The sequence below is a fragment of the Arachis stenosperma genome, chromosome 8, assembly GCF_014773155.1.
Source record: "Arachis stenosperma cultivar V10309 chromosome 8, arast.V10309.gnm1.PFL2, whole genome shotgun sequence".
NCBI classification, from domain to species: Eukaryota; Viridiplantae; Streptophyta; class Magnoliopsida; order Fabales; family Fabaceae; genus Arachis; species Arachis stenosperma.
Window position 1 is genome coordinate 34,018,283 of NC_080384.1, and position 11,734 is coordinate 34,030,016.

The 11,734-nt window shown below is 29.9% G+C and overlaps 1 protein-coding gene across 1 annotated transcript; it reads right to left on the minus strand.

The window, feature by feature from the left end:
• Positions 1–358: 358 nt before the first annotated feature.
• On the minus strand, positions 359–10,726 carry LOC130944368 ((R,S)-reticuline 7-O-methyltransferase-like). Its single transcript, XM_057872658.1, has 7 exons — positions 10,493–10,726; positions 10,239–10,334; positions 9,009–9,147; positions 4,954–5,286; positions 1,567–2,003; positions 1,035–1,365; positions 359–960 (listed from the first exon to the last, which is right to left on the minus strand). Exons 4-7 carry the CDS (start codon positions 4,996–4,998, stop codon positions 664–666), a joined length of 1,110 nt encoding a protein of 369 aa, XP_057728641.1. The 5' UTR covers positions 4,999–5,286; positions 9,009–9,147; positions 10,239–10,334; positions 10,493–10,726; the 3' UTR covers positions 359–663.
• Positions 10,727–11,734: the final 1,008 nt, after the last annotated feature.

Consider the following 11,734-nt stretch of genomic DNA (forward strand, 5'->3'; position numbering starts at 1 on the left):
AATATGTATTTTATATTTCTATAAAATGTTGTGATACTAATTTATAACTGGAGACACTAATTTTTTTATAATTTTTGGTTATGTCTAATTTATTGAATAAAATATAAAATTAGTGTCTTCTTATATCTATATTTATGTTTCATTTATGTTGAGATAACAACCAAACATAACCTTATATCTTGTCCTCATAAACAAATGCATTAGGTGACAAAATACAATTTATTTATATGTCATTTTGGTCCCAATTTCATCTTAGCTCATCATTGAGTCATTTAAAAGGCCAATCTGCTCATATTTGAAGTTTTTCTTGTAGACTTCAACATTAGTAGCACAGAATTCCTCTCACATAAACAGGAGATAAAAGAAAAAGTTGCACACCAATTAATTGTTATTCATTAATTAACAGCAATAGATTCTTCACATAAATTCACACCCCACAAAGCTGGCTAACTTAAATGGGTCTGATGATGATCAATCAGTCCATAAAATCCAAGCTCAAGCAAAAGTGGATGGATGTGTTCTTATTCAAACTTGTGATACAAGATAACAGAGTTGCATTGCACAGATAATAATAACATAGTGCAAACTGCAAAGCTCATTGCCGTTAATCAAAACCACACCAAATGAAAAGATAGTAAGTAGCACACAAGCAAGCAACCATGATTAATTTGGGAAGGCCTCAATGATAGATGGAAGGGCCTTGATCTTGATGATGTTGTAACGAGGGAATCCAGTTTCAGCAAACAGCCATTTCCAATTCTCCTCAGTCCTTTCCTTTCCTCCGGCATTGTGTGCAAGAAGCATCATGTCGAAAGCGAAGCCGGTGTCGTCGAATAGATCGTTTCCTTCTGGCTGCAGAACGTGGTCCACAATTATCACCTTCCCGTTCTCTGGTATTGCCTTCCTGCAGTTCTTCAAGATCTTTATGCAGTGTTGGTCACTCCAATCATGCAGAATCCACTGTTTCCAAAATACATATTCTCAGTTATCATTTAATTTTCACATGAAAATAGTAACCACATATATATCTATACCTTCATGTAAATGGCATCGGCTTTGGGAACAGAGACGAACATGTCACCTCCAACGTGAGTGATCCCGTCGTACTGAGGGGCGGTGGCAACAACATGCGGCAAGTCGAAGTTGATACCCTTGATGTGAGGGTAAGCCCTTACAATTTCAGAGAGTGAACCACCAAGTCCACCACCCACGTCAACTAGTGACTCAATCTTGTTGAATCCTTCTTTGTACCCTTCGATCACAGCCTTTATCACCATCCTTGCCGTGCACACCATACCTTCATTGAACAACTTGTTGTACTCTGGGTCCAATCCCGTCAAGTCAAACTGCTCGTGTCCATGGCACCTTTTACAATCACAGATTCAGAAAACATACATTAGTAATTAAAATTTTCATTGTAGATGTTTTCTATTAGCCGCGTCAATCAAAACCGTGACTAATAGATAAAAAGGTAGAAATTTAAGTGCAGTTAACTTCATGTGAAGTTATAGTTGAGAGTGTTAAATGATTTGACAAAAATAAGGAAGAAAGTTTTGGATCCCTGACCTGAAGAAGGCGGTTCCCTTGTCAGTTCCTTCCCTGATGATATCACTGATGAAGTGTGCAGGGTTGAGGTGAAGAGGGTGGTTCTCTAAGAGCAACATTGGTGCGAGGGTCATCTTGGTGTCTTGCAGGATCCACTTGGAAGCGCGTGTCAGGCCGTAGAGGATCTCTCCGTTGTCGGACTTCTCGGCGGAGAAAATCTTCTTGCGGACAAGGACTCTCATGATGCGAAGGAGGAGAGAGGCGTCCGGGGACGGGGCGTCCTCGATGTTGTCGATGATCTTGGAGAGGGAGATGGGCTTGCCGTAGCGGTCTATGATGTCGGCGATGCGGAGTTCAACGGCGCATTTTAGGGCAAAGGAGTCGGTAAAGCATGTCATGTACTTCCATATCTCCGCTTGTCCAAGCAATGATTCCTCCTCCTCTTTGTCCTTCACACTCTGTAATTTCAACATCACCTTCAACTTAACATTCTTGTTACGTAAATAATGCACACTTGCATGCATGCCTTAATTTCTATTCTTATGCTACGGACGATGACAGTTGAAATAAACAGCGACAACTTTACAAAGTCTTCCAGTTAAATTCATATATTTAGATAAACTTTTAACTAGTAAGTTTGAAAATTATTTACTTTCGCTGATGTAGTAATCCATGATTAGATGATTGTATAAGTTGAGGGGGAAAAAATTGTAAGTCCATTATATTGTGTTAATTACCGATCCATTTTTATAGACAAAGAGATTTTAAAAGAAGGTTATTGTTATGGTGTCTAAAAAGTAGTGTTCAATTTACTATAAAAAAAATTAAAAATTAATACTTAATTTTAAAGGTATAGAAATAAATAATTTTAAAAAATTTAAAATTTATTAAAAAAAATAAATTAAACAAAATTTAAACATCAATTCGTAGACACCATAATAGCCTTAAAAAAAATACTGTCTAGACTTCAAATTGAAAAGAGTTTGTGAAACCTATTAGTAATTAAGTATAACTCAGCAGGAAAAACGACACCAGAAAAACAGAGTAATGCCAATAATTTACATCTAAGTTCACCTTCGATAATTAGCTTATATATAATGGTGGAAATTTAAGTGCAGTCGACTTTATGTGAAGTTGATAATTGAGAGCCGTTAGATGATCATTTGACTTTGACTAAATTTTTATCTAACAGCTCTCGACTATCAACTTCACGTGAAATCGACTGTACTTGAGTTTTCACCATATATAATACACCATAAATGAGAGGATGAAAATAGTATTTTTCAATGTCTAGTATCCACCATCATCAAGCACAGCATTAAGGGAAACTCAAACTTAGTTTGTTTCCGTGTTACCAATTAATGTTCTATGTTCGATCTGTAATTTTGCTCTGTCTCACTATCTAGGTTGCCGCCTTTGCCTTTCTCTCCAACTATCCTTTGTTAACAATATGTTTACGTGAAACTCTTTAGTTGAAAATTGTTAGATAATTTAATATATTTAATTAAATTTTTATCTAATAATTTTTAACTATTAATTTTACATAAAAATAATTGCATACGAATGTTCACATGTGTTATAATACTTTTTTTTTTAAAATGTAAAACGATTAAATAACCACAAATTTTAGGAAAAATCTAGAGGAATAGCAATTTTTGTGTTTTTTGGGCATCACTTAATCATAAAAAAAAAGTGAATAATTTCTCACCATTGGATATAATCTCACACCATTAAAAATACTATTAATAACTAATTGATGGTTACAAAATACCAAAATTGCTGTCCTCCTAGTATTGCTCAATTATAGCATCCCATATTCAAATCCAATTGAAAACTATAATAAGCTCTAAAGCTACCTGTGGAAAGTGTGGCTTTTACTTAAAAGAATGACTTTTTAACCATAAATCACACTTTTCAATAGTAGACCAAACTGTTTAAATGATGGTCTATGCCAGCCAGAAATCATATTTATACTACATTTCAATATACTATTAAATATATTATTTTTATAATATAAAAAACATTTTCTTTTTATCTTCTTTTAACTTTTAATTATCATTTTTTATATCAAAAGAAAAAGATGTATAAAAAAATAAAAAAATTATTGTGTTTGACTACCTTTTTTAAGAGCAAAACCATGCTGTGTTGAAAAATACTTTTTTTTTATTATAAAAAATATAACCCTTGAAGTATTTAAATTATGAGTAACACCAATACATGAATTACTAACTAAACAGGTGTAAATGTCCAAAGGGGAAAAAAATCTTATTTTGTTGAAACATCAAATTCAAGTTATATTACTATCAACATTTTCAAGAAGCAAAATAATTATTATTCCTACTACGGTCAAACACAATATTTTCATAAAATCCTTAAAATCGAAAAACCATAACACCACTACTCTTTTGGCTGGTTTTAGAAAACAAAACTTTAATCCTCTCAATACAGTAATTCCACATGAGATTCAAAGCAAGTAAAACCAAGAAATTCTAAACGGATATTCCAAGAAATGATGAATAAACTAAACGTCAGAGCGGTTTTCACATAAAATAAAAGTTAATTGACAGAGTTACATAATATAAAGCTGTCAAAATTATACTAACTACATACATCAACTAAGAAATAAGAATGTTAACCCTTTAGCCCCTCAAAACAATCAATTAAATATAATTTACAGTTCAATGAAACCCTGTTTGCATTACAATTATTTACAAACGTTGAGTAATAATAACATGAAAAAGTAGCTACTAGCTAGTGAAGTCGAACAGAGAAGGCATGGTAGTAGTATCACTGTAAAATGTTTTAGTCCATCCAGTGGCCACAAAATCTTACTGGAATATGATGAGTAATTAGATAATTTAACAGCACGAGAAGAGGATGGTATATATGATGATTATTCAAAATTTATTATAAAAAAAAAAGAGAAAAATTTCATGAAATCTATCAAAACTTGTCAACTAGGATATAGGAAAACATGGCTACTTTATGTGTATCAAAATGGCTCTATCTTTTAAAAATAATAATAATAAATAATTTTTGGGTTTCAAAACATGCTATTAGTCTTTTCCAGAGAGTGCTTTATATAGACCAAAAAACTTAATTTCAACTTCAAATAGTAGAACTCCCCAAAAGAGTTGATACTGACAAATTTGGTACCAATTTTATGTACAAGTGACTTATAATTGAATTCCAAGAGTAGTTTGGAATATCATATCATATTTTAATGTCTCAATTATTAGAAATTAAATCCATATGTCTTAAAACAGATCATATATTATCATAAAATTAGAGCTATTCTCTGCAAAAACATAAAACCATATAAAATTAATTGATAAGCAGAATATATAATAATGTATTGGAAGTTAGTGAAGTATATGTTGATGGGGCTCTGACTCTGTATATAGATACCTTGAGGATAGTTGGTGGGGATTGGTTGGAAATAACAGTCTCCATGTATGTATGTGTTTCTGCCAAAAGAAAAAAACACAAGGGCCTAAACCAAAATAGCTGCTATTTCAGCTTCCTTCTCAGTTCTCAAATCTCAGAGCAAGCAACTATAGTTACTACTACACTAACACACTGGTTCTTGGTGTTGGTGTTGGTGTTGGATTGGTTAGAGGGAAATAAGTGGGCAATAAATAAAGGTGATGAGGTAGCACCAAGACATGTGAAGCTGAATTGATGTTTTGGAACGTTGCATTCTCTGATTGGTTGAATGTCACAGCACCAGAGATCCCACACCTGCATTATTGAGCAGATATGATCAAGTGTTACAAGAACATTTGTGTGGTGGAGATGGGAAACACCTTTAATTTAATTACAGCTTGCTTTGCATGTTAATTTTGCCAACTCCTCATGGTGCTACTACTACTACTACAATAGGGCATGTGAATAATTTTCTTTTTTTGATAAAGATAGGAGATATGTGAATAATGTATATATATGAAGGGAAGCTTTCATGAATTTGAACCACACTTCTTGGCATATTATATATTATTGAAATCAAGTATGCATTTATGACAAAATAATACATTTATTTATAATTCAGTAATTGATTTTTGATATACACAAAATATTCTTATATTGAATAGAGTTTTAGTTTGATGCTTGAATAAAATATTTTTACTTATTAAAATTGGTGGAAATCAAAATGATTCACCATCTGTTTGATATTAGATACATTAGAATTTTAAAAAAATAAATAAAAAGAAAAAATAATAAGTGGAAAGTGATGGGCACATCCAATGCCAACAAAAATGGGTATGTCACCATGCAACAATAATGTCTAATCCCCATTGGCTAATAGCTAGCTTGGACTATTCTACTTCGTTTGTTTCTGTGACATGGTACTATTTAATTTCATCTTTCCTTTCATGATTTCCATATAAAATTGATGATGATATCATTACTAATTGAATGTAAGGAAAAACAAAAATTTCATTGTATTTTTATATAAATTTATATATATAAAAAAGAGTAATGACATTATTAAAATAGAAGTGATAATATTTATTTTCTGAAAAGAACAAAAGGACCATATAGTAATTTAACTAGATGCAACCATGGACCACTAAATAAAACAAAATTTGGGTTAAATTATAGATGGTACTTGTTAATTATAATAAAAATAGAACACCCCCCCCCCCCTTTTTCCCTCTTTTTCTTTTCCTTTTTTCTTTCCTTAAGATGTTCTATTCAATCATTTGGAACTTGTAATATGAGGTGGAACAAGGGAAGTTTTCTTTTTTTTTTTTTGGGAAGTTTCATCGGCTAATTTGGTGCTTGATTTCTAGTTTTTCATCATTAATTTTAATTCTGTTAATTCAAATAGAGTTGATTTTGAAGTGATTTAACATTTGATAACTTCTTTAATAATTATTTTAAGGTTATAGTACCTAATCAATGACTTTCTTGAACAACATGAATAACCACCAATTAAATAAAACCACACTACACCTCCAAATTATCCACCTTAATCTTAATATTAAAATAACCATCCGTACACCTAGTGAAATAAACATCCGATATATCTATTGTTCACATTATTTAGTATTTTTATTGTCTATTTATACTTTTTTATTATTTTAACATATAAAATAAGAAATTTCAGTTCTAGAAGCCATAATTATGGTCTCTGCAAATGAAACATCTATCAAACATGCATCATCTAAAATATTTGTACTTCTCCCAGAATCAATTTAAAAGTATAGATTGATATGAAAAATCACTTAAACAAGAAAGGTAGTCAATATTTTACATCTAACATGCATATGTGTTTTTGAAACAAACTAAAATTTCGATTTAGTAAATTTTTTATTTTTTAAAAATAATTTATTAAAATTTATTTTTTAGAAATAGCTATTAAAAAATTATAGCAACTTTAATCAATAAAAAATCATTTTTAATAAGCATAAATTACAAAAATCATCATTGATAAAATTATTTTTAACATTTAAAATGATTTCAACAGAGATAAAATTAAGAGTAAATATAAATATTTATTAATATATAAAATTATATTAGACTTTCTAATTTTAAAATATACAAACTAATTTTAAACAATATCTTATAAATATTTTCAAAAACACTCTTAACTTTTAAAAGTACAAAACATATAATTTTTTTAATTTACCAAAAATAAAATAAAATACTTTTAATACAAATACCTTTTCTAGTAATAAGCGCTAATGATGAAAACTGAGTAACCAATCACTTTTGGATCAAACTTTGAAAATAAATGCGTTTTAAAAATTATTACTTTCATACCAAACTTTGGAAATAAATGTGTTTTTAAAAATTCCAACTTTTTTTTTCTCCAAGTGTCAAGAAAAAGTCGAAGCTGTCACTATAAGAAATTACAGAAATAACAACTGGGCGACTGATTTTGGTAGTCGCTAAATTAGAAATAGCAACCAACTTAGGTGCTCACGGTTAAAAAACTGATTTAGCAACCAACTTTATTCAGGTCATAGAGAAGACCTATCGATCGCCAAATTGATTACTATTAGTGACCGATTTTGTTAGTCGCTAAAATTGGTTGCTGAACGAAATTAGCGACCAACTTCTTTTGATACTATAAATCCTATATTGGTCACCAAACTAATCGCTATTAACAACCAATTTTATTGATAATTAAAATCGGTCGCTATTCTGTTAATTTCTTATAGCACGTGCTAAAGAACTGTTGTTTAGGTTCATCCTTACAAGACAAGGGTGACCTCTTTCTCTCTTTTTCACTTTCCTTTTTTTCTCCTCCTCTTTTCTCACGCACACTTAGCTTTCTCTTTTTCTTTCATCCTACTTTACCTTTTCTTCTTTTTCTGGTTATTGGTTTTTGGTTTTCTGAAATTTAGATCTCAGTAATTCTCTTTGTAGTTTGTTTCTTCTCTTTTGTGGAGTACTTGTTCTTTTTTATGAATATTTTGGATATATTGACATAGATCTAAGAGAAAGATATATTGAAAAAAAATTTCTCCATAAAAATTTGCTCAGATTAGAAAAAATGTGTTTAAATCTATTTGGAGGAAAAAAAAAACATTATGTTACAACACATTGGGTGTAAATTTATAAACAAAAGAGACTCATCAAATTTGTCTCTGTTTTTATTTATTAATATTCTTTTGTAATTGAATATAATTCAACATATAGAATATTCATTTTCTCTTCTAGATTTAAATTTAAAATTTTCTGTATCGTTGATTACTTTTATGAATGAAAGTATTTAAAAAAAAAAAAAAACTTTTGGATCAATGGCTTCTATTATTGTGTCTTATATGGTCCTATCAAACAGTCACACCTATTCATACTTTAAGTTGTCATTATCAGTAAAATATTAAAACTTTTTCCAAATGACTCTTAAAAGTTTATTGGACATTTAACAAAGTAATCTTTGTTGGATATTATAACCTTATAAGAGGCTACAAAAGGATTTTTGTTCTTTTGGAATCTGTTTTGTTAATGATAAAAATTCATATGTCGTCGTTTTTATATAAAGTTGGTAACTGAAAATTGATAAATAACAATTTAGTTAAACCTCTCAAATTATCTAGTAGTTCTTAACTATCAATTTCACATTAACATAAATGCATGTGAGTATTTACATTTGTTAATACCGTTTACTCTAAAATCAGCTCATCTTATTTCTATACAAAATTACACATTAATGGTCGTGTGTGTTCCTAAATCCTTAAGTCTCTGAACCTAACACATGTCTTATTTGTTTTGTTGGTTTGTTTGGTACAACATCAATAATGAAAAGCAGCTTTAATGCTCTTGAATTTGAGCCACAATTTCTTGTGATATTATTGAACTCGGTGGAAAGTGACACAATCCAAACTCATAATTTCATATCTAACAAACTAGCTTTCGTTCTGCTTCTATCTAACGCGTGTTCGTTCTCCCCAAAGAAAACAACAAGACAAAAATCGAAAATAAATAACTAAATAAATAAATAAAAACCGTACCTAAAAGAAGTTGGGTCTGGATCCTCTCGGCCCATTCTAAGCCCAGACGAGCCCAATTGAGCCCATTTGTGGGTTGCAATGATACCCAATCCATTCTGAGGAAGCATTTTCAGACGGCACAGTAACCGGGCCTTAGGACCTGCTTTGGTACACAAAATAACATTAGTCATGACCAAAATTCAAGCAATACAAAAAATGTTAAATTCGAAATGGAAGAAATAAGATTTTTTTTTTTAATTTTTGGGTGACTATAAGAGTTTTCAGCAAGTCGAAAAATATCAACATACTTATTACCCAAAAAAAAAAAAAGAAAACAGGAATATCACTTTCAGCATTCATCAGACTTGATAAAATAGGCAGAAAATTAAAGTATTAAACAATTAGATTATAAAATCTGTATATTACAAAAAAGAATCAAAAGGTTAAGAAAGTGGCTCATTTCAAGTTATAAGTTTTGCTATTATAAGCTATAAAGTTTTTTTTTTTTTTTTTCGGTTTCTCACGGTATTTTTCAAATCGGCATTTCAAGAACTAATTTATCGTAGATCTAAACTCTATTTAATGGTTTACTGTTGATCAATGAGTTATTCCATATAAAAGGAAGAATTCAAATCTCTAACACTTACTTAAATAAACTACTTTAATGATGAATAAACTAATGATGAAGTACCCGCTAAACCAAATCTAAGTTGGTTAGCTTTTGTGAATCAGTACATCATGGTGTGTATATACATATTGTCTATTCTTTTTTGGGACTTTGGACCGTTTCACACAGATAACTCAGCGTCATATCGAAATAAAAAAAAAAAAAACGAAAAAATGGTAAAAAGTATATAGAGAGGCAGGCCATACATGTTCTTTCCCTTGATTTTCTTCTAGAAAAAACGAAAAAACAAGGAAGAAACCAAATCAGATTGAAAATTGAAAAGGCTTTCTCAGGTGCTGAAGCTAATTAAGGTTCGCAAAAGAACACGAATATGGTATAATATCACAAGTGAGAGTGAATTTTGTAGCTTTTTAATCGATAATATTATTCTTTTATTACCCTCAATTGTTATTATGAGTTTGTTTATTACCAAGAAAGATAAAATAACGGGGATAAAATAAATCACATAAAAATAAAGAGATATTATCAAGTAGTTCAACAATAATCATAATGTTATACACACTTACACTTCACTTAACAAAGAAGAGAAAGCAAATTAAAGAAAACAACGCATCACTAATTACCTTAATTAGCAGAACTTATAACTGGTAACTTGCTGTTAATTGTATTCATCATCTTAGTTCACAAGCCGGAGATCACAGATTATCCCCTCAGCCATACTAAAGAACAATGGATACACCATGTTAGAACACCAACAATTGCAAGGAAACACGAAATGGAACTATTTTTTTATTTTCTTTTTTTAATTAGCCATAGAAAATTATACCAACATGGTGTAATAATAATAATTTATCAAGAATAAATAATAATAGCTTACCGGAATTAGATAATCACGGAGATCTGGGCTTGAAGAATTGTCTAGTAGGTGCCATGCCGAACCTTGTGAACCATTGAGATGCTGCAAGCAGGTGCTAGAAAGTCCCATATATTCTCTTACACTTAATTACTAGCAATTGCACCTTTGCATATATTATATTATATTAAAATAAGGTACGACACAAAACACAGAACAGGTATTCAGGTAATGCCCGAAATGGAACATTTTCGAAACAAAGCATATCACAACACAATTGATGATATGAATTGATTTTTATCATTAGTGCGGTCCATAAAATTAATTTTTAAATTTTTTTAAAAAAATCTGATTATGTGTCTATCTATATGACAAGTTGAGACCAATAGCATTAGGAAGATAGCGGCGCAGGTGGTTGCAATACAGCTGTAACGTACTAATGTACATGCATAAATATTAAATTAATAAATAAAATGATGATTTTCATCCTAAGATCCACGCAAGCATGCGTTGTCAACTTGCAAATAGAATCCTACGTGTCGACTCTGTATGAGAGGATAAGATATGAATCATGCTCTTCACTTCACATTCACCCCTGGGCTGGGTAGGACTAGGAATAAGATCATGGCCACATCTTATTATAACCTTAATTAGTTCCCTCTCTTTCGACTGAACTTTCCTTCGCTAATTAACACTAACATCTCATATAGCTTTGATGTACATTTTTTGTTATTATTTTTATAATAGTTATCTATTTAATTTGAGTTAAGCCCTATAAGACATAAGGTAAGATTGATGTTGTGTGCTAAAATTATTTTTAAAATTTTAATTATATTAACTATATTTTTGAGATTAATAAAAATATATTATATTAATTCTTGATTTATTTTTTATTAATGACATATTGATGTATTTTGAAAATGTAGATCGTTAATAATACGTATCACTTCATAAATTGATCATATGTAATGGTATGATAATAGATTGATTAGTGATTCGTGACATTATGCCATATATTATAATATAGGAAGTACTTAAATAAAGATGTCTAAAATATCTTTTTTAAAAATATTTTTTAGTAATTAAAATTTAACACATATAATCGATTAAACTGTGTTATTTTTGTTAAAATTAGGTCAGACAAATTAAATTGACAAAAAAAAATAGTGAATCAAATATTAAATTAGTCTAAATTAACATTATATTTTATAAAAAATAACTATAATACTTTTATTATAAAAAAATTAAAATATTTTGATTATATAT